General features: G+C 45.0%; 1 protein-coding gene across 1 annotated transcript; it reads right to left on the bottom strand.

Annotated features, from left to right (window-relative positions):
• Positions 1-4454: 4454 nt before the first annotated feature.
• Positions 4455-7863, bottom strand: LOC123842410 (cystatin-9-like). Its single transcript, XM_045871741.3, has 3 exons — positions 7624-7863; positions 5828-5947; positions 4455-4933 (listed from the first exon to the last, which is right to left on the bottom strand). Exons 1-3 carry the CDS (start codon positions 7861-7863, stop codon positions 4829-4831), a joined length of 465 nt encoding a protein of 154 aa, XP_045727697.2. The 3' UTR covers positions 4455-4828.
• Between the last annotated feature and the right edge of the window lie 18960 nt (positions 7864-26823).

Genomic DNA, 26823 nt, shown 5'->3' with positions numbered 1-26823 from the left:
GGGCTGTGCAGGTGAAGGACTGATCCCAGCAGAGCAGTAGGGTGGGCACATGGGGGTGGGTTCTCTTCCCTCTTGGACCTCTGCAGCCAGTCCAGGTGTCACAGTCTGGAAGCACAAGGTACTTCTGAGCTGCTGTCTTGGGGCTCATGAGGGATCACCTTTGTCCCCAAAGGTGCAATGCCCATGACTTGGCAGAGAACCCAAATTGCAAGGTGGACCCAGACAGTACCTCAGGCCCTCAGGACATATGAGGCCCCCCTCTGTGGGTCTTTGGGGGCTTGCTCACACCCATTCCCTGATCCACACAGCTGTGAGGATGTGGGAGCATCTGTAGCCTCCACCCACAGAGTGGTCCAGCCACCAGCAGCAGCAGCAAGTCCTAGAGCCTCAGAAATGATCCATTAGTGTCTCCCCACCTTTGCACAAGGAAGCTGCATTTTCTTGAATTCCCAGGAGACCCATGGACACTTACCATTTGAAAGGCACTGCTCTCCCACATGCTATGAGACTCAGCCTGAATCCCCTAAAAGAGGATTAGCAAACATTTTCTGTACATAGAGTGTAACTGTTTTGGCCTTTGTGGGCCATATGGCGTTGTTCTCAGATCCCCGACTTTGCTTTGAAAGTTCTATAAACAATGTAAACACAAATATGAGTGTTGTGTTCCAGTAAGACTGTTTACACAAATAAGCAGGGTCTGCATTTGGTCTTGGAGCTGTGGCTCCCCTCCTCCAACTAGCTGTCCTTCCAGTGCTCATGCAGGTGGACCACTCAGTACCTGACACTCTCCACATCACTGAAAGATCCTATTCTCCCCTAAGTTCTACTCAGGGCTTCCTCTGTACAACTGGTACCCCATCTGCAGAGTAGGCACACCTCAGTGGGGAGAGGTAGGCCCAAGGGCAACACTCCATCCCCACATAGAGCTGCAGCAGGAAAAGGCTTAGAGTTCCAGCACCACAGATGCAGGTCAGAGACAAGATCCACAGGGTTCTCACATAGTCCAGCAGGACCGTGACCCATAACAACAGCCATGTTGACTGTCTCCCTTATCTGCTTCCCTTCCCCTCAGTGTGCCCCTTGTGATCATCTCCCAAATGAACTACCTGTACCTTCCAGTCCACATCTCAGGGTCTCCCTGGGGACTCACAGTACACATGTGGTATTAGATATCTTCAGGGTTCATCCTCTGTAGAGACCTGAATGGGCTTCCCAGCAATGTATGATCTCCCAGGCAGAGCCATGGGGAAAGCCTGACAGTGGGCTTCCTTGCTGCCAGCTGAACATCACTCAGAATGGACACAACTTTGTTCTCCCATAGCTTTCCCGTCTGGTAGCAGACTTTAGTACATTTTTCTTGAAGACACTCCCACCAACCAACCTCCTGTTTACCCCCACACTGGACTGTCCTGAGTCAATCCTCAATCTGCAGAAGGAAGCATAAAGGGAGCTCTTTTCCCACTGTGATCCCAATGTATTTTCCATAGCCACTGCACTAATTCTACTCAAGTCCCATCAGGTAGCTCCAGGAGACAGTCTCTTGTGTGTTCAGAGCCCACAAAGCAGGCATCAAGTCATGGCTCCTGGCAGAGACTTGCTAAATCCTGCCTCAGACCACACTTGTGGGGCTTTGTTAATGGTTCTCCCGCCCCCCCACCCCAGAGACTCTGGCCCCAGGGCCTGACAGTGAGTCCATGCTCCAGGTGCTCCAACTTTGTAACAGATGTAGGATTGAGGATCATGTACTGTGGGGAAACCTTTCCTCTCTTACCCTGTCCACCTCTACCTGGCTCCGGAGATCCCGCCCACTTCTCCTCCTTTCAGAGTAGGTTTGTTGAATAAGCCTAAGCTGCCTTCCTGGGGCCAGGAGAGGGAAGAAATCCGAATATCCAGGGAAGGGGACCCAGGCCAGGGCTGTGGAGTGAGCTTGAGAAAGCACTGGGAATGAGCTGCCTGGAGCCATCCTGCCTCAGTGAGCAGGGCTGGCAGGTAGAGCCAGATGTCTGCAGCCTTCAAGGCTCTGGTTGAAAGATGAGTATGGCCATGGCAGAAGCCCTGTTCAGGATCACAATACTCCTCGTGCTTGAGCACACCCTCTCTCCCTAGGCATCAGACCACGGGGAGAGAACACAGGTGGGATTAACCCATGGAAGGTGAGGACAGGGTCAAGTTTAGAGGGGCCCAGGCTCCCACTCTCTGGCTGACCCTCTCTGCCCTAGGTGGTGAGTGACAAAGGCCATTTCCTGGTGTGAAGCCACTGAGAACCCTGGGGACCATATAGCACTGGCCAACTGTGATGCATTCCCCTTGGTCTCCAGGGAGCCCCAGGGAGCTGGCTGGGGGCCCTGGACTGGAATTGAGAGAGCCTGCCCAACTCTGCCACATGCCAGTCCTGCAGCCTTGGCCCTGCCCTTAGCCATCTACACTCCAATTGCCCACATGCCACCCTGGGATAGCATCCTCCATGTTTTCTCCTAAGGGTGCCATTTGGGATAATATTCAGGGTTATGGAGTAGAAGTGTTGTGTTTTCTGGCACATTCTCCCTAGTTTGGAGTCACTCTGACTATTTGCTTCTTTCCTTGTCTCTGCTCAGGTCCATGTGCACCTTGTGCATTGGTCCATAGCATCTGACCCTCGGTCACAGGCTTGGGGACAAGAGTTAAGGCGGGCCTTAGTGCTGCCACTGAGGTGACACTAAAGTGCAGATTCTAGGAGTTGTTCTCACCACTGTGATTATCAGTGACCCTGGGGAGGACACACTGATGGAGATGGTGGGCATACAGGCCTTGTCTATGGTGGGCATACAGGCCTTGTCCATGGGTGAACTGCAACCCCAGCTGCAGGCCCAGCTCCTGGTACTGAAGGAGTCGGTCCATCCCCCATCCAGCCTGCCCACTGGGGGCACCCCTGATGCTCACTCCTCACTACTTGCAATGTGGCCCACTGGTGCCACATTGGGTGTGGTCCTCAACGCTCATCTTGAATCCATTATCCTCACAGAGCCACACAAGCATGGAGGGTCCAAGTCACATTTCTTTCCCATGTGAGACAAAGAGATAAACTCATCACCCACCCCAAGTGTAGACATCTCTAGCTCCCTGCAAAGTCCTGTATTGTGGGCCAGCTCCTTCCCACACATCACTAGTCAGAGGGCAACTGCAAGAACGTTCTCATAGCAGTGGTGACACGGTACATGGTTGGATCGAGACCAGTAGCCTCGAGAGCAGTACAGTTTGCAGTGAGGTGATGCTAAGAGGAGCGCTCCATCAAGAAGCTCCAGTACTCATGAACCTGAATCCCAGTAACACCACAGAGTTGGACCATTCACCACAGCAGCTGATCCTGTTACAGGCAAATAGGCGTCTGCACATGAAGTTAGAAGGTTCTATCACCTTTCTAAGAGCTGATACCAAGAAGGCTAAACATGATAAAGGAAGCAACAGAGTTGAAAGGTGAGTGAACCAGTCTACTTCCACAGTGTCTGTAAACCCCTCTACTCGATATAGAATGTGGATTTTTAAAATAATAATCTGATAATCATTAAAATAAAGTGTTAATTATAAATGTATTTTCAGCCCAAGATTAAATTATAGGTGATGACACTGTGGGACACTGGGTGCATCAGCTTCACGGGCACTGGAGGGGCCTTTATTTTGGCAGGGGTGGGGGTGGTGGCAGCCACAGCCTGAGGATCAAACACATACCCTGCCTGTGTGTGTAAATACAGTCTCACCGGAAGACAACACTGTAATATGTATTCATATTTTCTATGGAGCTTTCAAAGCAACACTGAGGAGATGAGAACAAGACTGATGGCCCACAAAGGCCAACACAGTTGAACTCTTTTTGCAGAAATTGTCTGCTAAATCTGCACCCGGGAGATGCAGGCAGAGTCTCATAGCATTTGGTAGAGCAGTGCCACTCAAAATTCAATTGCCCGTGGGTCTCCTGGGATTTCATGAAAATGCAGCCTCCTTGTCCAAAGGTGGGGAGACACTAATGGAACATTTCTGAGGCTCCAGGACTTGCTGCTCCTGCTGGCAGCTGGACCACTCTGTGGGTGGAGGCTACAGACGCTCCCACATCCTCACAGCTGTGTGGACCAGGGAATGGGTGTAAGCAAGCCCCTCAAGATGGGGGCCTCATGTGTCCTGAGGGCCTGAGTGCCTGTCTGTGTCCATCCTGCACTTTGGGTTTTCTGCCGGGTCATGGTCATTGAACCTCTAGGGAGCAGGTCATTCCTCATGAGCCCCAAGGCAGCAGCTCAGAGACTCCTGTACTTCCAGATTGGGCCACCGGGAGAGACTCTGGAGGTCTGAGAGGGAGGAGAACCATCACCCTAGGCCCGCTCGACTGCCCTGTTAGGATGAGCCCTTCACGTGCCCAGCCCCTCTGTCTGGAACCATGCTGCACAAGCTTCTTGAAATGCTAATGTTTAATGATTTTTCTACATGAAGAAAATGAGCAGGAGGAATTTTCACAATGTCCAGGTATGAGACATGAAATATTTGCAAATAAAGAGAACACAACTTAGAGCTGCTCAGCCACTGAAGGGAGACCTACAGGACATCACTTGTGTCCAGGAGAAGAACAACCAGAGCCAGATGTGCTGACATTTCATCAGTGGGCACCATCCAAGCAGGGTTTTTTTTTTTTTTTTTTTTTTTTTTTTTCTAGTATTTTTTTGACACAGGGAGAGAGCACAAGCAGGGGCGGGGAGCAGCAGGCAGAGAGAGAGGGAGAAGCAGACTCCCCACTGAGCAGGGATACCGATGCAGGACTCGATCCCAGGACCCTGGGATCATGACCTGAGCCAAAGGCAGATGCTTAGCCAACTGAGCCATGCAGGTGTCCCTCCAAGCAGGTCTTGTTCCAGAGTTCGAACATTGTGTTCCAGGGCTCAGTGCTGATGATGAAGAAACAGGTGATGATCTGAGGGTAAGCACAGGGATGGAAGGTGGGTGGAGAATGGTTAGAAACAGTGGCTCCTGCTTTAAACACAGCACACATCCCAACCACCCATACTGGGGTGAGCAGCTGGGGATGCAGGCTGTGGTCCTCAGCCACAGCCCCACCTGAGCCCTGGTTGTTCTGAACTCAGGACCTTGTCCTGACCTCAGGGGCTCCTGTACCATTTTCTCATCCTTAGCCCTGTGGTCTCCAGGAAAACACTCAAGCTGAACCAGTGTGACCTATGGTCCTAACATAGCATTGGGGTGCTCTCTCCCAGGGGGTGCTATTTCAGAGGAGCCCTTCACCCTAGTTGGGTTAGTCCCAGAGCTGGGGTTCACCTTGACCATTCTCCCTGGTGCAGCAGCTGATAGTCCATGGAATCTCGTCAGGGCATGGGAAGGAGGGCGGTGGTCCCCTCTTCAATCCCCACCCCACAGGCTCTTTTCTCAGGGGGACCTGAGAAAGCCAATCTGGCAAAGGCCATGTTGCCCATCTCAATATTTTCCCCCTGAATTCTGTGGGGAAGGCACGTCAATAAAGACAAGAGAAGGGACATCCTGTGGCTTTCCCAGGAGACATGGACCCGTGTGGCCAAGAGCAATCTGTCATCACTGGGGCCCAAGGGCCAGGCAACTGGAATGGGGTGAGTGGGCAGAGGTGGTTCCCAGATTGGCCAGGGGGCTACAAGTGGACCCTGAGGATGGCCTGTCCAGCTGGGCTCCTATTGCAGCACCAGTGGTGGGGAGAGCAGTGCCTGCAGCTCCCTCACTCGTCTGTGTCCCTAGAAATGGCACTGTCATCTCCTTCACCTCCACATCTGTCCTAAGCTGCATCCTCAGCTGTGTGACCCCAGGGATCTGCTGCATGTCTTACATTGTTCTGCCCTGAACTTGCTTGAAAGGGACAGTTGTCAATATCTTCGTCAAATTTCCCACATCTTGTTCTTCTAAGCTGCAACTCCATGGAGAATGCCATTGTGTTCTTCTCCATGAACTGTAATAGACATTGACATTAATGTGAGAATCTGCCTCCTGGTCCCCTTGCACAGCTGCCAGTGTAGACCCATGCAGTGTGGGGAGAGCCCCAAACACTCCTCCATGTAGGGAGCTGCCTCTGGGCCTGGATCAGCTTGCTGGGGTTAAAGCTAAGCTTGGGGAATTCAAGCAAAGAGGCCTGTGTTTGCTGTGAGACCTGGGGTAGACGCAGGCCTGGTCACACACCATTTATACATCGCACCCTGCAGCCCCATGTTCCCAAATGCTCCAGGGAGACCCAGCCTGACTTCTAGTATGCTTCTGAAGTTACAACAGCACTCCAGGGATCAGGTGCCTGGGAGGGTGTTGGCTTTGCAAGATTCTGCTGAATAATGTCAGCTCCAGGGTAGGAGACTCATCTACCACTCCATCGTCACAACTTTCACTTGCTTGACAACAGGAAGTTGGCTTGCAGTGCTGTGAACACTCATGTGAGCCCGAGAGTGCCCACTTTTGCACACAACCCTCATTCCCCCCAACTATGGCTTCCAGATACCTCTTGCCCTATTACAAAGTGAAGGTGGAATTTTCTGTATTCCTTCTTTACTCTTCTCTGCTCAATTCTTTCCATTCCTTACCCACCCCACTCCACGCTTAATTACTCCCAATACCCTAACTCAATGTGAGTGCAGATCTAGGGATCCCAGAGGTCTAATCTGAGAGAGCTCGGGCAGCAGAACCAGACGGGACCTGGCACAGCAGGAGGCTGGAGCTCCGTGCAGGGTGGAGCTCCCACTGTCCTTCCCTCAGGTTCTTGGGGCAGAGGTCCAGAGGGAGAGAGGAATGTCCTGGGCCCTAATATGTGTACACACACACATGCTTGCACACATACTACACACACTCAGTGACACACTCATGCTACTCACACCCACACCTACACACACAGTCACACAAAGGGACACACACACTCACTCAAAAACTCATACTTACCCATATTCACACTCTCACACACTCACTAAAACACTCACACCCACACCTGACACACATACACACATGACCATACATGCTCCTGCTGCAGCCCACATGAAAACAACCTTCCTAGCTGCATTCTGTAGACACTCCATTACAAGGACACTGCCCTAGGGTTGAGAACCATGGTCTGGGAAGAGTATAGAATAGCATCCATCCCCGTAGGTGGAGACCACAGGGAGGAGCCCAGAGAAGAGGCTCGGAGGTCACAGAGGCTACTCTGGATGAGGGAGAATCCTTACTGCCCTGATTCTCAGGCCCTTCTACCTCCATTTCTTTTGGTATCTGTTCTGTTTCTGTTTGCATTTGTTTTGCTAGATTATTTCCTCAAACCCTCTTCTTGGACATTTTCTCAATCTATCTCCTCCTCCTCCTTTCTGTCTTGTTCTTTTCCTTATTCAGGATCTTTAGCGCCTCATAGTCTGTATTTTGATCATCAATAAGTAACTTCATCAAAGGATGAAAATTAGAACATCCTACCTACAGTAGACATTGACCTGGGTATTTAAAATTTCAAATTTTTTCATAAAACTGAAACTAACTGTATAGTTTGTCTTTTTGCTCTATTTTATGGACTTCAGAACAAGATCCCTAGATAGGACCCCCCCACTCCTGACCCTGACTTCATAGCAAGTGCAGATTATTAGGCCAGGGTGTGGTACCTACCAGCTCCCTCCTGGAATTCAGGATGCGCACCAGCCTGTAGGCCTTCGTGTCATTGCTCTGCAAGTTGAATATGTGTAAGGCATACTCCACAGTGGCAAGGAAGTAGCTCTGCATGGCTTTTTGGTTTTCACTCTCTGCTTCCTCTTCGGATCTTGACCCTTGAGTCACCAGGAACTGGGAACCTAAGAGAAGCAGCAGCAAGGCCCAGGGCAGAGCCTGCCCAACCTGCCAATGTGGCATGACTATGGATATCTGGGGACCCAGGGGCTTTGCCCTTCTAGTTCAAGCTCCCTCCAAACCTCCCTGGGCATTGGTCCAGTATAATAGCTTCAGAACAACTCCTCCTCTGTATATCCTCCCTGCTATCACACATTGTCCCTTCCCACACATCACCCTGCCTCCCCATTCCAAGCTGCATAATTGCCTCCTATCCAGAGACAGGAACAAGCCCAGGCAGGGTGGGTTGGAAAGAACCAGCAATGGGAGGGAGGGGTCCCCTGTAGCTGAGTCCCTGCCACAACATCCCTCTCAGCTCTTCGCTGGGCAGAGATATTATTTGGATGCCCCAGAATCAGAGGCTGAAACAAGGACACAAGAGCAAGAGGTGGAAGTGGAAGGTGACCCCAGGACTTAGCAGTAGGGGGAGGGCCACTGAGATAAGGACAGAGCCAAAAAGGACGAGTGATCAAGAGCCAAATTTGGGGGAGACAGAGGCAACCTGCACAGAGAAAATGGGTATCTTTGGAAGAAAGAAGCACTGAGGTCTTGATGAGTACAAGTGTCTGTGTCCCCCTCAGCTCCCCAGCCCCCCTTGAGTAGTAGAGCAGAGAAGGCTCACTGGCTCCTGGGATGATGCCAGGTCAGGGGAATTCAGGGTCCTGGAACCAGAAGCTTCCAGCTGAGCTCACTGCATCTCCCTTTGGACTTCTTGGCCCCTGGATGTGCTGCCATGTGCTCAGCCTGGGGCCTGGCTGGATGATGCAAGCACATGCGCTCCAAAGGTGTTGCAGCAGGGGTGAGCCTTGACACACACTGGGCCTATAGATCCCTTTGTAGGAGTTTGCTCTAGAAGAGGGAGGGTGGAGTGAGGGAGAAACAGACACAGAACAAAGCCAGTGAGCTCCCAGGGATGGCTGAGCTGTGACCATTAGGTGAGCATCAGTGCCCTCTCGTGGTGAAGGTCCTCAAGGCTCAGTGGACACAATTCCTGTGTGCAGAGTCTGGGTTCTAGAGAGGGACCCTCACAGCCTCCATCTGGAGCAGCAGATGGGGCTCTGGAAGGACTAAAGAGCACATCTTTCCAAACGAGGCTTCAGCTCTGTGCTTGTGAAAGGCTTCAGCATTTGTCTGCCACTACTTGTGAACTCAGGGGGACCAGAATGCCCTGAAAGGCCTGTGGACACCCAGAGCCCTGGGCCTTTCCCCAGCCAGAATTCTGACCCAGTCAGTCAGGCAGCCCTGGAAAGTTTGCATCTTCACCTCCTCCCAGGGACTTCACCTGCTCCCAGGGGATGCTGATGGTCCTAGTCTCTGGACCACATGTTGAGGGGCACAGTTCAGAGTGAGTCCCTGAAGGTGGGGGTGGGGGATGCAGCTAAATCACCAGGAGAAGTCACTCAAGTGTAAGGTAAGGTCTGGGGCTGAGGATGGCGTGTGGGAGCCACACTGGATCAGGGAAGGGGTCAGAACTCCATGTCTAGTGCAGGGTTTGTAGACCTCCCAGGCATCAGTGACCAGATGAACCTACAGACAGAGAGAAGACTGCTTTGAAGCTGACAGCCTGTCCTCACTGCACAAAGGTCCTCAGAGCTGGTGTCCTTCCCATGATTTGGGTCTCTCCAACCCAAGTTTTGCAATTCTAGGGTTGCCCACATTTAGGAAATGCTGCAATGTGCCCTCAGCTAATGCTCTCCCCTGAGAACTTCGTCTCCTTGTTCCAGGGAATGTGAGCATCCCTGCGTCTTATCCTCCATGGTTGTTTGTGATTTTTCTCTTTTGGCAAAGTTCATGGTCACTGTTTTATTGTCCCCCACCATACTGCATCCTGACAGGTTGTATTGTGTTATTTATAATGATAGTGATACTTTCATTGGTGTACACTCATCTCCAAACTGTCAGTTGTAGACATCAAATGTTATAGCTTTTGTATGTCAATCACACTTTAATAGAGCACATTAACCAAAACCAATTTAAAAAAAAAGGAAAGGAAAGGAAAGGAAAGAAAGAGGTCATATCATTTCTCAGATGGCTTTAAGTTTACACAAACTGAAGCTTAAGTGATATGGTTTTTTAGCCTGAGAATGATTGTGCATGTTTTGGGTTAGGATAGGAGTGTTTGCAATCATAAGGATGTCGCTGTGGATTTTCAGCTGTGGGGACAGGCTGTGGAGACCTGTGTGAAGTAGAATCCTGACACACATGGATAGATTGCAAGCGTCCCAACAGAACCAGCAAATGCCCACTGAGGCCACTCACACTTTGCCATAGAAAGGGTCCAAAGAACACAGGTCTGTCCTACATATGTCAATGTCTTCCCCATCCAAGGGAAGGCCCTCACATGATCTTACAGGAGGGATGATTTAGACCTCTGTGCATCACACGGGTCCTCACAGTGCAGCTAAGCGGAAGTCAGCATCTGGCCACATCCAGACCTGGGATCACAGGTGCATGGACACACTACTCTTACAAGTGTGTTTATACACTGGCCAAGTCCTTACTGGTCTGGAGTGGTCTTCCTTTCCAGGCTGAGAGCTACTAGCATATCAAGAAGGAATTAGAAGCATATTAAGCCAAGGAATGAGAAGAGTGAATATGTATCTTACCCTGTCAAAACCTGAAAGATATAGGCACAGACATTTTGTAGGCCCTGAGTAGACCCAGAGGTATATGATCCCCATCTGGGAGCATACAGCAGCCTGTCACAGCCTTCTGTCTGGCCACCCCTCCATCTGGGATCTGGGATGCCTTTTCTCTAGGGACTCCTATTCATCCTTCAATGCCCAGGCCAAATGTACTTTTTCTCTAAGGCTGTCTTAAGTCCCATGGCAAAACTTTGTCTCACTAACCTGAGTAATAAGTGCTTGTCTCCTGGGAGAAGCAGGACTTTTGTTAGGCCCACTTTTATGTTACTGGCACAGAGTGCCCCATACAGGTCACATAGGAAGGTTTCAGTAACTGCTCACTGAAATGGGCCTGATTCCTTCAACCAAAACCCTGTATTTCTAGAAGCATTCCTTTTGGAAATCAGGAAATGTCAGCAGTGGCCAGGACCAAACCACCAGCTCTTCCCTGTGGAGACAAAGGTGATGCAGCAGGCAAGCCGAAACCACCATCTCTGTCCCAGACACAGGCATGGCATTCCTCCCAGCTTCCTCTCTCTGACCTCACAGCTCAATACCTTCCAGGTGGTCTGACTCACTGCCCAGCCTAACTCTGCCCTACCTTCCAACTGTCCTGCACCATCTTGCCCAGGATTGCCCGTTTGGCTTCCAGACCACTTCCTAAGGGCCCTGTACCTCCAGCTTGACACCGCCTCATGGGGCCCCACCCAGATAACCTGAGATGCTAGGGTTCCTGTGCTGGGAAATAAGGTTGTGCCCAGAGTCCATGTGAGCAAAAGAGGAAAACAGGGGCAGAGAGAACCCCAGGACTCAGCACAGAATGGAGTGATCACAGTCAGGTCAAAGGAAAGCACCAAGGAGGCAGGAGACCTCCAGGCCTAGCAGAGCTGCTTCACACCTGTCCCTCCCATCCCTGGGGCTTCCATCTGGAGAGCTCTTCTTGCTTGAGTCTTCAGGAGACGTTAAGTCCTGATCATTTAAGGCAGGCATCTCATTTAGACTTCCAGCTAATTTAAATTGATAAAGAGGAGTAATAAAAACTGAATGTATAAATGGCAAAAGGAAGAATAAAAATATTAATATGACCACAAGATATGTGATGTCTCCACCAGAAAATCACTTGCAGCATGTGCAGATGGGAAGTCACTGGGGTGGTTTTCTCCTCCTTCCACCAATCCAGCCTGCTGTGTGGTTATGAGCCAGTGGTCTTACAGACCCACTTAGGAGAAACAGACCCACTGGCCCCTTGTCCCTGGGCAGCTGGGCTCCCACCAAGCCAGAGTGCTGCTCCACACCCCTCCATGGCTCATGGTTGCAAACCGTCCTTTGCCTTTCTTGTGACCAGAGCTGGCTGCCCCATCTCCTTCATTGCTGTCTACATGAAAAGAGAAGCTTTCTTTGCACTGTGGGCTATATACAGCTTGACCCTTGAACAACATGGGGGTTAGGGGCACTGACCCCCATGCAGTTGAATATCCATCTATAACTTTTGACGACCCCCCCTCAAACTTAGCTAAGGTTGTCAGGAAGTCTTACTGATAATTTAATAGTCAGTTAACATATATTTTGAGTGTTATACATATTAAATACTGTATTCTTACAATCAAGTCAGCTAGAGAAAAGAAAACATTAGTAAGAAAATCATAAGGACGAGAAAATATGTTGACAGCACCATACTGTGTTGTTAATTGGAGCAATCCCACCTATACGTGGACCCATGGAGCTCAAATGTATGTTGTTCAAGGGTCAGCTGTATATGGGCAAAGTGGATTTGAAAACTGAAACAAGAAGACGGAAAATCACCCAATCCTGTTATAAACATGCTTGTGGTTGTTGAGATCTTGTCTCCTAAAGCATCTTTCTCTGGCTTCCAAGACACCTTGAGCTCTCTCACTTTTGCTCAGTGCGGAACTGCACCCACCGTCTCCTTTGACAAGCCTGCTATGTGCCCAGAACAGAATTTCTCCTAACAGTGCCCATTATTTTTCTTTCCTGTGTACTTTAGTTTTTTTTTTAACTTCAAAATATTCTCCATAAATTTAAAAAGTATGAAATGGTACACAACCACTTTTACTAGGTAAAATGTAGGTTTGCCTCAGCAGAACTGAAATTCCAAATAACAGTGCCTTCAACAATCAAGAGGTTTTTTTTTTCTCGATACAGACAGTAGCTGATATTCACGTGGGCTCACTCTTGCCAGGTGCTGCCCCAGGCTCTCTAGAAGCATTGTCCCATTGAAACCTCACAGGGAGAAAGTCAGCCAGAATGATATATGTTATTAAGTGGCAGGCTTTTAGCATTTTGCATAAATAATATCATACTGCATTTCTGCAACTTGATGCTTTTATTCAAATCATATTGGTGAGGTCGCCCATGTGGGCACTTGTTGATCTAATGCATTAGAACCTTGCTGTAATTGACCACTGTTAATGAAATCATTCTCTGCTGAGTGACACTGGATTCACCTACTCTTTTACTATTAAAGTTGGACCAGCAACAGGCACCTTCTTCCTGGTATCCATGTGCACCTGTGTGAGTTACTCTAGGGTGGAAGGAATATTGGAAGGAATATTGCTGGGACTTGGGATAGCCCCTCCTACAGTTTTATCAGGGATCACCATGCTAATGATTTCTGTTGTTATTAAATTGAAGACAGCTCAGTATATCAACATTTTTGTTGAGGGTTTGTGCTCTTTTTATGTTTATTTTAAAAATCCTCTCCCATATTCTCCTATACTTTCTTTGAACTGTGTTATTTTCTTTGCTTTTCTCCTTTATGTGTGTGATCCAGCTGGAGTCTGAGTGTGTGTTAGGTGTGAGGTAGGGATCTAAGGCTTGACATCCACTCCTCCCCACCCCCTCCAGCCCTGGATGCACAGCTGGCTTTTCCAGCACTGTTCATGGAACAGTTCCTTCTTTACTCCCAGATTCTAATAGCCTGTCTGTCCTGTGGCCATTTTTTAAAACATGTTGGTTGCTTTTGAGTCTCTTTTTCTACTCTACTGGTGGGTGAAGAAGGTATAGGCCTAATATAAGAAGGTGATCATTTGACATTGGTCAGAAAGGGAGTATAATGTCAGGACACATTACTAGACCTAGGTCTTGCCTGCTACCTAGGGCTGCTCCCTGCCAGCTCCTAACTTGTGGTCAGGGAGCCAGTGGCCCTTCGTGATCTCCACTCAGACCCTGGCTTTGGGGAAGGGAGTTTGAGCTCAGGTTTTAGGAAGCCCTTCCTGGATTAGCCATTATAATTTAGTATCCCCAGGACCCAATCCTATAAGCTCCACCTTATTCCTTTATCATTTGGAAATATTAGATTTCTTCTTTTATCTTTTTCTGAATTTTTGTAGGTTTAATTCTTCAAGGAGTTTGTTTTCCTGGGAAGTTTTAACTTCCTCTTGGATGCAGGCAAGAACTTGCCTAGAAGAGCAAGAGAAAAAACTGGGGGTGCAGACTCAGAATATGGGTTGATTGAAAAGAAGCTGTATCATCATTGTATCCATTTATAGAAGCTGAAGGTTTTAGATGATTTGTATGGTTAATATGTTGTAGTTTATAGAAACCTTAGAAGGAGGCAAAGCAGAGTTGAGGAGGTCTTTGGAGTTGGACACACCTGAGTTTGGGTCCCATTTTGCACCTCTTGCTGGTTGCAGCACTGGGACACATTTTTACTTTACATGAGCTTCTGTTTCCACAACCATGAAATTAGAATTATCTGGTATCTTACCCAAGTGGTTGTTATGAAGTGAATGAGACAATGTACAAAAGACAATGACAGAATGCCTGGCAGAACTAGATGCTCAGCAAATTATATTTGTGGTGTTTGATTCTTCTCCTTATTGGAAAAGGATCCCTTAGGAGCCAAGCTTGTTTCTAACCATCCTCATCCCCAGCAGAAGGCAACTGAGCTAAGGTGTGCACTACATATTCTGAGCTGTGGGACTAGGGAACATGTAGAGGAGGCGGGGAGCAGAGGTTTCCATGGCTCTGTTACTATCAGGTTCCCTGGGATGGGGTGTGGACACAGGATGTGGCACTGTTGTTTGGCTTTAAGTTTAGACTTCTGGTCTGATTCATGTTGAGATAAGAGCTTAAGAAAACTTATTCTAGAGAATTAAATATGATTTTTTTTTTTTGAGAAGTTCTGGCCACCAAACTCACCCTCTTGAACTTCAAAGTGTTGAGAAGCTTGGGTTCAAGACCTTGTGTTCTGACCTTGCAACTGGGAAACCCCTGTCCCATACCCAGGCTTCCCAAGGCCCTTCCCCTCTTCCGTGGCATTGTCTTGTGTGAAGTTTACATGAAAGGCGTGTGCAATGAAGCTGTGTGGCCTCTCACAACACCAGCTAACTGCTGTCTCATACAGTACCCGTGTTCTCTGCCCCAGTGTTGAAGTCCAAGAGGACTTGGGTTCTTCTTGTTTTCTACTGGGAGCAGGTTTTATTGCATTATAAAATAAGGCCTAAGCAACAGATGCAATCATTGGCTGAGGCCCTTGAAACCTTCTGTCCAACCACTCTGTTTTATTTTATGCTGGCCTTTTGTCACGGAAGCCCTGTCTGCACAGCCTGTCAGGGTTGTCCTGCCTTAGACATTTTACTCACATTGTGCACAGTGTCCTCAATTCTTTTCATTTTGACAGTTTTTGGGCAATGTTTACTGCTGCTTCTTTCAAAACAGTCTCTTTAAACCTGGCCAATTTGACAAACGTGTCCTTTTTGCCTTCCTTAATGGCTCTCCAGGCATGGACAACGGCTGCTTTCTCCTTGAAATGGTTCCATTCAGTGTTCTTTTTGGGTATCTTGAAACAGTTTCCAGTGACTCAGCCAAATTTCCACTTCCTCAAATAGCATTTGGAGATCAACCACAAATGTCCAACACTGGCACTTATTTTGGAAACATAAAACAGACAAATCGCTGCAAAGATAACACCCCTTTTGGGGGGACAAAACACTAATTCAGTCCAGTTTCCACCTTTTTGTTTTTCCAGACACATCAGCTGCTTTTGACTAAGTGAATGTCGTTCTTAAGCCTCATTGCAACCCATGTGAATTTAGGCTAAAGAATTAGGTTTGGGATATATATCTCCAATGTCCACACACAGTGGTTCAAGTTAAAGGATAGCATATAGTAGAATTGAAATAGAAATATCAAATATGGGAGATGGGTTTGTGCCTGTTTGGATCAATTGCCACCTTTCATATCAGAGATCAGACAAATCTTGTCCAACGCTGACAAATACAGTTAGAGCGGTATAAGCCTATAGCCTAGACAAGTCATAAGGGAAGACACGAGAAGAACTGGAACATAGCAGCCTGCTCTGGGGGCCAGGACAGTAGCATGGAGCAGATGAGACTGTTGTTTTTCCTCTTAAACTCATCTGCACTTCCTATTATGTGCAGATATTACTTTGACAAAAATAAAATAGTGGTTCTCAGCTTTTTTTTTGCATCCTCCTGACTGTAAAGGAAAGCTGTCAGACTTAATAGAGTGATGAAGGTTGGGGGCCAGGGACAAGAGGGTAGGGTAAGGTGAGAGAGTATCTTAAGGGATGCTCTGACCTCCTTAGGGGTGCTTCCTCTTCCTCAGAGGGTGTTCTATCCTCCTTAGGGGTTGTTCTGTTCTCCTTAGGGGTACCCACGTGAGAAGCAGGACAGGACAGGACAGCTCCTGGAAAACCCAGTGAGTCATTCGGTGAGTAATTCGTGGCACTTGTCTTTAGATTTTCCAATTAAATGGTCTAAGATAACCATGGGGAGTTCTTCATTCACTACCACATGTTTCAAGAGCCTAAAGCCTGGGTCTTCACAGTCAAATTCTAAGGTTGTAGAGTCTGCCTTCCTGCTTCCCAGTCTAAACCCACTTCTCTGCTCCTGTCTCTGTTTCTGGACATTCTTCCTCAGAGGTTGCACATTACCCTGTCTCATGAGATTGCAAGATTGTTTTGCAATTGAATTCACAGCAACATTTACTCACTCTAGCACTAAAAAAAAACAACAAAAAAACACAAACAAACAAACAATAAAAACCAACCAACTGAAAAAACAAAAAAACCCAAGAAACCAAAGAAATCCTTAGTGAAATCTCAGAGCACTGATTTCAGCCCCAGCACAGGTGTGCTCTGGCCACAGAGACTTGCCTGTTCTACTATGTCCTTATATTGGTATTAAAGTCCTGGAGATGTGACCAATCTCAAAGTCTACTTGGGTTCTGGAGGGGATGGTCAGGGACTATTTGGTCCAATCCTCCCTATGCCAAAAGGAGACCATCAAGCTCCACCAGACCCTACAACTTCAAATTGCAAGTTACTTTCAGTGTACTCTGCTCATCTTTCTTTGGCATTGCCAACAATCTGAAATCTGACTCCCTGCCAGAAACACCTGGAGAGCTTAAAAATGTATATATATTCTGAGGCCTTATCTGATAGAGTCAGACCCTCTGGCAGTGGAGCCTAGGAACCTGCATTTTTAACAAATCCTTCAGGTGATTCTGATGCAGCAGCAAGGGCATCATCTACAGGCCAGCCTTTGGAAACCACTGAGAAGAAAGTCTCAAGGGTCCTCTGAGTTCTCATGATCTTTTGAGTCAATGAATGCATCCTTAACACAGGGCAACATGCCAGTAGGAGGAGGATCTGAAGGATCTTCAGGGTTGCCCACAGCTCACAGCATGTCACTTACTGCAACACACCCATCCATAGGGAGTGTCATGCCCATGCCATATCTCTTGCAAGTTGTGATTGCTTTTGGGACCTGAAAGGAGCTCTTATGGGAAGAGCACACACTGGTCCTGCCCCTCACTGTGACTCCTTTGTGTCCCAGCCCAGCAAGTCCTTGCAGGAAGAGCTCAAGGCCTCTTGTGGAAGGTGAGAATCCTCTTCAGAAATCCACACTCCAAATCCTGCTCTGCACACCCCAATCTTGGTGATGTGTAAGACCTTGTCCTTTTGGGAAACTGTTTTTGGCATGAGGTAAGACTTCAGTGTCTGCAAGTATGAAGATGTGACTGATGCAAGAAACACTCTAGGGGAAAAATAAATTTGCCTCAATTTAGAGGGTTTTTTCTATGCCATTTTTATTGTGGTAAAATGTACATAACATAAAATTTACTATCCTAACCATTTTTGAGTGTACAGTTCAGTGCCAGTAAGTACATTCACATTGCTGTGAAACCATCACCATCATCATCTTCAGAACTTATTCATTTTCCCCATCCATACACAGTTCCCATTTTCCCCTCCCCCCAGCCCTTGACAACCACCACTCTGCTTTCCATCCCTATGAATTTGACTACTCCAGGCCCCTCATATAAGTGGAATCATAGAGTATTTGTCTTATTGTGACTTAGCATATTATCCTCAAGTTTCATCCCTATAGCAAGTCAGAATTTCTTTCCTTTTTAAGGCTGAAAATATTCTATTGTATATATACACCATATTTTGTTTATCCATTCATCTGCCCATGGTCACTTGGATAGCTTCTACCTTTTGGCTATTGTGAGTAATGTTGCTATGAACATGGAAGTACAAATTTTCTTTGAGTCTCTACTTCCAATTTTTGGAGGTATATACCCGGAAGTGGAATTGCTGTATTATTTGATGACTCTATTTTTAACTTATTGAGGAACTACCACACATGTCATACCATTTTCCATAGTGGCTATACCATTTTCCATTCCCACAACAGTGCACAAAATTTCCAATTTCTCCACATCCTCACCAGCACCGATTATTTCCCATTTTTTGTTGTTGTTTTGCTTTTTTTTAAATTAATACTCATCTTAATGGGTGTCAAATGGTGTGTCCTGTGGTTTTCATTTGCATTTCCCTAATGATTAGTGAATGCTGATCATTTTTTAATGTGATTATTAGCCATTTGCATATTTTTTGAAGAAATGCTTATTAAAGTCTTTGTCCATCTTTAAATGGAGTTTTTTGTTGTTGTTGTTGAGTTGTAGGAATTCTTTATATATTCTGGAAATTAATCTCTTTCAGGTATATGATTTGCAAATATTTTCTTTTGTTGTATGGATTGCTTTTTCATTTTGTTGATAGTGTCCTTTGATGCACAAAACTGTCCAGTTTATTTGCTTTCTTTCTTTGGTCCCCTGTGCTTTTGATGTCATATCCAAGAAATCATTGCTAAATCCAATATCTTGAAGATTTTCCCCTATATTTCCTTCTGAGAGTTGTATAGTTTTAGCTTTTACATTTAGGTCTTATAACCATTTTGAGTTAAATTTTTGTATATGGTGTTTGGTGAGGCCCAACCTCATTCTTTTGCATATGGATATCTAGTTTTCCCAACTCTTTGGGTATTCTTGTCTTGTTTTAGCCATTTATTGAAAAGAATGTCTTTTTCCAACTGAGTGGCTATTGGTACCTTTGCCAAAAATCATTTGACCATATATGCAAAAGTTTATTTCCAGGCTCTTCTTTTTATTCCATTGATCTATAGGTCTTTTTTTTTTAAGATTTTATTTATTTATTTGAGAGAGAGAGCACAAGAGGGGGGAGCGGGAGAGGGAGAAGCAGACTCCCTGCTAAGCAGGTAGCCCGATGCGGGACTCGATCCTGGGACTCCAGGATCATGACCTGAGCCGAAGGCAGTCGCTTAACCAACTGAGCCACCCAGGCACCCTATAGGTCTTTCTTTCTTTCTTTTTTTTTTTTTTAATGATTTCATTTATTTATTTATTTAACAGAGAGAGAGAGAGAGCGCACAAGCAGGGGAGCAGCAGAGAGAGAGAGAGAAGCAGGCTTTTTGCTGAGCAGGGAGCCTGATGCGGGGCTTGATTCCAGGACCCTGGGATCATGACCTGAGCCGAAGGCAGATTAACAGACTGAGCCACCCAGGTGCCCCATATACCATATCTTCTTTTTTTTTTTTTTATTCTTATGTTAATCCCCATACATTACATCATTAGTTTTAGATGAAGTGTTCCATGATTCATTGTTTGTGCATAACACCCAGTGCTCCATGCAGAATGTGCCCTCCTCAATACCCACCACCAGGCTAACCCATCCTCCCACCCCCCTCCCCTCTAGAACCCTGTTTGTTTTTCAGAGTCCATCGTTTCTCATGGTTCGTCTACCCCTCTGATTTCCCCCGCTTCATTCTTCCCCTCCCGCTACCTTCTTCTTCTTTTTTTTTTCTTAACATATATTGCATTATTTGTTTCAGAGGTACAGATCTGAGATTCAACAGTCTTGCACAATTCACAGCGCTTACCAGAGCACATACCCTCCCCAGTGTCTATCACCCAGTCACCCCATCCCTCCCACCCCAACCCCACTCCAACAACATTCAGTTTGTTTCCTGCGATTAAGAATTCCTCATATCAGTGAGGTCATATGATACATGTTTTTCTCTGTTTGACTTATTTCACTCAACATAATACCCTCCAGTTCCATCCACGTCGTTGCAAATGGCAAGATCTCATTCCTTTTGATGGCTGCCTGTAGGTCTTTCTTTATGTCAGGACCACACTGCTTTGATTATTGCAAGTTTATAGTCAGTTTTGAAATTAGAAAGTGTGAGAACTCCAACTTTGTTCTTCTTTTTCAAATTTGTTTTGTTTATTTAGGGTCCCTTAAAATTAAATGCATTGTAAGATGATTTTTTCTATTTCTGCAAAACATCATTGGGATTTTGCTAGGGATTGCTCTGAATGTTTAGATTGTTTGGGACAGTAATGCCATCTTAACAATATTGTCATCTCTTCTAGAGCACAAGATGTCTTTCATTTATCTGTGTCTGCTTTAATTTCTTTTATCAACACACTGCAGCTATCAGTATATAAGTCTTTGCTCTTCTTAGTTTATTTCAAAGTGTTTTATTATTTTTGATGCTTTTTTTTCTCTTTCCTCCAAAACAATTTTATTGGGTAGATGTCCACATTACACTCCTATTTCTAAAAATAAAATGGTTTTCTTTCTTTTTCAGATTGTTCATTGTTAGTGTATAGAATACAAATGATTTTTTATTTTTATTTTGTATCCGCAACTGCTGAATTTATTAGTTCAAATATGTGTGTGATCTGTAGGGTATTATACATATAACATGTCATCTACAAACAGGGATAACTATACTTCTTCCTTTCTAATATGAATGGTTTTGTCTTTTTTTTCTTGATTCATTGTTCTGGCTAGAACTTCTAGTACTGTGTTGAATAGAAGTTGGAAAAGCAGACATCCTTGTGCTGTTCTGATCCTAGAGAATAAGCTTTCATTCTATCACCATTGAGAATGAGGTTAGCTGTGGGCTTTTCCTGTAAGACCTTTAGTATGTTGAGGTAGTTTTCTTCTATCTCTGTTTTGCATTTTTTTATCATAAAAAAAGGTACTGAATTTTTAAAAGAGATTTTGTTATTTAGAGTAGTTTTAGGTTCACAGCAAAATTGAGCAGAAGATACAGAGATTTCCCATTTACCCTCTGCCCCCACACATGTGCCTCCCACATCAACAACACCCCCACCAGAGTGGTTCAATTTTTTTTACAACTGATGAACATACATGGACACATCATTATCCCACAAAGCCCAGAGTTTCATTCTGTGAGTTTGGACAAATACATGTATCCACCATTATGGTATCACATGGCGTGGTTTCACTGCCCTAAAAATCCTCTATGCTCTGTCTTTTTATTCCTGTTTCCTCCTTAATCCCTGGAAACACTGATCTTTTTCTTGCCTTTATAGTTTTGCTTTTTCCAGAATGTCATCTAGCTGGAATCCCGGTGTGTATGTAGCCCTTTCAGATTGGTTTCTTTCACTTACTCATAGGCATTTAAGTTTTCCCTATGTCTTTATAGCCTTGATAGCTCATTTTCTTTTAGGAATACATAATATTCTGTTATGTGGATGTACCCAGCATGTTTATCTATTCACCTACTGAAAGGTGAATGTCATTTGTTCCTGGGCTTTTCTTTGTTAGGAAGTTTTTGATTACTGATTCAATCTTGAAAATTGTCTTAATGTTGTTGGTGGGGGGTGGTGAGGGAAGAAAAGAAAGAGGAGTCAATGTAGTTTTCAGTTTGGGTAGCAAGGAAAAGGATGGTTCCATTAATAGAGATGAGGAAATTAGGGAAAGAAAGTGATTTGTGACAAAGAAAGGAAAAGAGAAAGAAGGTAAATTAAAAAAAAAAAAGAGGTAGGTTGAGAGGACAGGAGGGAGAGAGGGGAAAAAAGATGTATGGCTGTAGTAGCACGTGGCATGCTATAACCCACTTAGTTGTCCTATCCTTGTTGCCTTCAGAGGGAATGTACTGAAATAATGTAAGTAAATTTGGTCATTCAGTAAAAGTCAGTTCTTTTGGTCTATATCAGTAACCCTTCCCAATTAAAGCTAAGAGAGGGCTACACAATCTTCCTTTCCTCCCAACCTTGTCACCCAGTTATAGAAACAAGCCTCGATCCAACTCTTCCAAACATTCACACATTAATGTGCAGGCACCAGACAGTCCTGTGGTTTCTCCTGTAGCTCACTCTCCATCCTCTAGCTGGTGTTTGCTTGAGAGGGTGACTCCAGGATGAAGACATTCTGTGGATCAGACTGGCATTCCCTGGGATTGGCTCAGCATGGGGATCACCAGGAAGTGGAGTGTCACATGGCCAGCACAGCCATCCTCTTTGAGCATTGCCCCAAGATGCTGGGGGTTCCTGGGCTTGTCTCGTTTATCCAAGGGTGGCCAACTCTGTGCAAATTTTTTTCAGCCAAATCTCATTATGATTTCTACACACACAAAAGTAAATTCTATCAGCTTTTTTGCTGATTAAACCTTCTGGTGTAGGTTTCAATAATGGCAGATGTTAACTTGTCTGCCATTTTGCTAATTAGTGACTTCTGATTCCAATGAATCACCTTGAGATGGAGATTTCTGATGGAGCGCTGAACATTCACAGCTGTTTTTAGTTTGTGGAGAGTTTATCTCTGTGAACGCATACACTTCCCACTGTTTATGCCAAAGTATTTTGAAATGCATTACCACATTGACCAACACTGTCTAATAGAAATATGTGAGTCATGTGTGTAATCTCAAATTATCTTGGAGCTGCATTTTCAAGAGTAAAAAGAATCAGGTGAAGTTAATTTTAATAATATATTTTATTTAACCAAATGTATCCAAAGTATTATCATTTCAAATGTAACAATATAAAAATTATTTAATTAGATGCTCTGTAGTATCACGTTTATCTTGATTCAGACACTAAATTTCCAGCAGTTAAATTTGAATGCAGTCCTACCAAAACAACAAAGTTGTGTTTAATGAAAAAAGTTTTATTCTACTCAGTTTTAAAATTTAAAACAAAATTAAATAAATTAAAGATTCAACTACTCAGTCACACATGCTACAGTTCAAGTACTCAATTGCCACAAGTGGATAGAAAACATGTCCATCATCACAGGGACCTGTTAGATGGCCCCAGGACAGACAGGTTGATGGGAAGACAATATAATCTCTGTTTCTCAGTGGGGACCTCAGACTTAGGATATTTTCATCACCTCCTTGGGTTGCCCAGGTTTCCATGTGAGTTGGATGACTTTCTTTTCTCTACACCCAAATGAAATTCTCCAAGAACAGGTTGGGAATGGTATTTGAACTAGAGATGTGGAAATAGCATTCATCTGAAAGGATAGGCTTATTGCATTTTTAAAACCAAATAAGAGCTCTGAGAGAGAAGGGAAAAAAGAAAAGCAGAGCTTCAAGGCCATTTGAAACAGGACAAAAGGAAGAAAGAATTGTCAAAGGAGAAAAATATCAGAGGGAAAGAATAAGGGCTCCACTTGGGGAAGGGGGTTAATTTTATAGGCAGAGGAATGCCCTGCCTGCATATTTTCAAACACAGGTAAGAATGTTAAGGTAAAAGGTAAGGAAGAAGAACCTTAGGGAATTAGGGGGAAATATGGTTATTCCCATGGAAATAGAACGTGCTTGCCTTTGTTAAGTTTCTTTGTCCTAGCTGGAGGGAACAGTGGATAAAATAACAGATATGATCACTTGGAGTTTTAGTTAATCTGTGGCCCACAGGAGAATTCCTTATGTGAAAATGTAGAGTCAAAGGGCAGATAGATGTATCTGGAATGATAGGACTGTTGCACCACACCTGGTCTGCTCTGCCAGGGAGTTTTCACTTGTCTGACTCCTACTCACCCTCCTTTGGGGTGCTGACTCACACATCATAAAACCCTGGAACTATATACCCTAATTTCTTTGAGATATAATGTCTCCTGCCTTCCCAAGCCAAAGAAGGGTCTAACCCATCAGAGAGCCAACCCCCCTTTCTCCCTCTCCTTTCTTCATATACACATATTTAAAGAAGGAACAAAACTATCAAATGGTGTGGGGCGCCTGGGTGGCTCAGTCGTTAAGCATCTGCCTTCGGCTTGGGTCGTGATCCCAGGGTTCTGGGATCGAGCCCCACATCGGGCTCCCTGATCCGTGGGGAAGCCTGCTTCTCCCTCTCCTACTCCCCCTGCTTGTGTTCCCTCTCTCACTATGTCTCTCACTGTCAAATAAATAAATAAAATTAAAAAAAAAACAACTATCAAATGGTGGAAAATATTTTGCACACATGCAAGCTGAGTTTGAATTTATTTATTTATTTATTTTTTAAAAATTTAAATTCTAGTTAGTGAACATAGAGTGCAATATTGGTCTCAGGAGCAGAATCTAGTGATTCATTACTGACATAAAACACCCAGTGCTCATCATAACAAGTGCCCTCTTTTTTTTTTTTTAAAGATTTTATTTATTTATTTGACAGAGAGAGACACAGCAATAGAGGGAACACAAGCAGGGGGAATGGGAAAGGGAGAAGCAGGCTTCCCGCTGAGCAGGGAGCCCGACGTGGGACTCGATCCCAGGACCCTGGGATCATGACCTGAGCCGAAGGCAGACGCTCAACGACTGAGCCACCCAGGCGCCCAACAAGTGCCCTCTTTAATACCCATCACCCATCTAGCTCATTCCCCACCCACTCCCTCCAACAACCCTCAGTTTGTTCTCCATAGTTAAGAGTCTCTTATGGTTTGTTTCCCTCCCTCTCTCTCTTCTGCACAGAGAAGGAAACAATCAACAAAACTAAAAGGCAGCCTAGGGAATGGGAGAAGATATTTGCAAATGACCTATCTAATAAAGGGTCAGTATCCAAAATTTATAAAGAACTTATCAAGCCCAGTACCCCAAAACCAAAAAATCTAGTTAAGAAATGGGTGGAAGACATGAATAGTCACTTTTCCAAGGAAGACATCTAGATGGCTAACAGACATGAAAAGACGTTTAACATCACTCATCATCAGAGAAATACAAATCAAAACCATGATGAGATACCACCTCATACCTCTCAGAATGGCTAAAATTAACAACACAAGAAACAAGAGATGTTGGAGAGGTTGTGGAGAAAGGGGAACCCTCTAACACTGTTGGTGGGAATGCAAACTGGTACAGCCACTCTGGAAAACGGTATGGTGGTTCCTCAAAAAGTTAAAAATAGAACTACCATATGACTCAGCAATTACACTACCAGGTATTTATCTAAAAGATACAGACATAGTGATTTGAAGGACCACACACACCCTAATATTTATAGCAGCCATGTCTACAATAGCCAACATATGAAAAGAGTCCAAATGTCCACTGGTGGATGAGTGGATAAAGAAGATGTGGTATATATACACAGTCAAATATTGCTCAGCCATCAAAAAGAATGAAATCTTGCCATTTGCAATGACATGGATGAGCTAGAGTGTATTATGCTAAGTGAAATAAGTCAGTCAGAGAAAGACAAATACCATGTGATCTCACTCCTATGTGGAATTTAAGAAGCAAAACAGAAGAACATGTGGAAAGGGGAAAAATAAAATTTTTAAATGTATCTTGAACAAGGGGCTGCAACTGCATTCTCCAGTTGTCAGCGACTTCTGCCTCTTGGCCTCAAAGGTCCCCTCCAAGTGTGCTGTGATGCAGGCACGGAGCCTCTGTAGCACTTTTCTGCCAGCTGCTGGGTTGGGGTGGAGGGCAGGGTGGCACCAGCAGGAGACTGCCAGGTGAGAGGAGGCAGGAGGAAAGACATCTGAAAAGAGATTGGTCTCAGAAGGCTCTGCATATCCCAAGGAACTAGATCTAAGACAGACAAGAGCAGGAAGATATTTCACGGAGGTGGAGATTCCACCCTTGATTCTAATTCCGATATAAGGGTGATGGTACATTTTGCATTCATATAAGGTCAGTTCAGTTTAATTTCATGTACAGCGAAGTATAACTTATAGAATATAGGAAGCAGAGACACTCATATATATTTTATTTATGTGAATAACAATTGTGTCCATTTGCTCACTCTTCCTATATTATATCTATTCTCTTTAATAATAGAAGTCTTCAGCTGTGACTTGGCACATGACCATCTGCCTGGACACCAGCTCCCAGTCCCCTTGCAGCTGGGTGTGACCCAGTGAGTCCTGACTGGCTGAGGGTGTGGACCCCTGAGGATCTCTCACTGATCTTTATTCCCCTTTACCTTTTATTTGATATATTTTCAAACTTACAAGGAAGCTATAAACATAGTACAAAAACTCCCGTATACCCAGATTCACCAATTATTAACATTTTTTGCTATACTTTTATTTTTTCTTTGCATATGTATTTTATAATGATGTATCCCTAAATACTTTAGTTGTGTTTTCTAAAGACATGGACACTCTTTTCATAAACACAAGACAATTATAAATATCAGGACACTTAACCTTGATACAGCATTAATTGTCAATCTACAGCCCATGTACAGATTTTGTTCAACTCATGTCCATCATAGAAATTATTTTACCAGTCCAAGATGCAATCTAGAATCACCCATTGCATTTATATTATTTTTTCCAGCTTTATTGAAATACGATTGGTATACAAAAATGCACATAATTAATATATATACCTTGGTGATTTTGGACATATTCTTACATCTGTGTTACCATCACTACAATCCAGGTAATAAACCTATCTGCCACCTCCCAAAATTTTCTGTGCCCCCCTTCTTTTGTGGTAAGAACACTTAAAATGAGATCTACTCTCTTAACAAATTTTTAAGAACACAATACCTTATTGCTGACTATAGGCATTATGTTGTGCAGCAGATTTCTGGAACTCACTTGCCTTGTAAAACTAGCTTTCTACCCTTTGAACAGCAACTTATACCCGCCCCCCACACACCATCTCCCAGAAACCATCATTCTATTGTCTACCTCTATACCTATGACTATGTTAGATGCCTCAGATAAGAGGAATCATGCAGTATTTGTCCTTCTGTGAGTAACTTATTTCATCTGGTATAATGTCGTCTAGATCCATCCATGGTGTCACAAATGGTA

Source organism: Mirounga angustirostris, unplaced genomic scaffold, assembly GCF_029215605.1.
Source record: "Mirounga angustirostris isolate CCGP_5_RB_7025 unplaced genomic scaffold, mMirAng1.0.hap1 SCAF_10, whole genome shotgun sequence".
Lineage (NCBI taxonomy): Eukaryota > Metazoa > Chordata > Mammalia > Carnivora > Phocidae > Mirounga > Mirounga angustirostris.
Note: the sequence above shows the minus strand (reverse complement) of the source record. Positions and strands in the feature narration are given on the sequence as shown.

Excerpts from the sequence above, each read along its gene's own strand:
- LOC123842410 (XM_045871741.3), bottom strand. The coding sequence starts at position 7,863 with ATGCCACATTGGCAGGTTGGGCAGGCTCTGCCCTGGGCCTTGCTGCTG. Across the intron at positions 5,948-7,623 it reads TGAATTCCAGGAGGGAGCTG|TTCATGGAGAAGAACACAAT; the intron begins GTAGGTACCACA and ends TGTCTATTACAG. Across the intron at positions 4,934-5,827 it reads CAAGTTCAGGGCAGAACAAT|ATCATCACCTGTTTCTTCAT; the intron begins GTAAGACATGCA and ends GCTTACCCTCAG.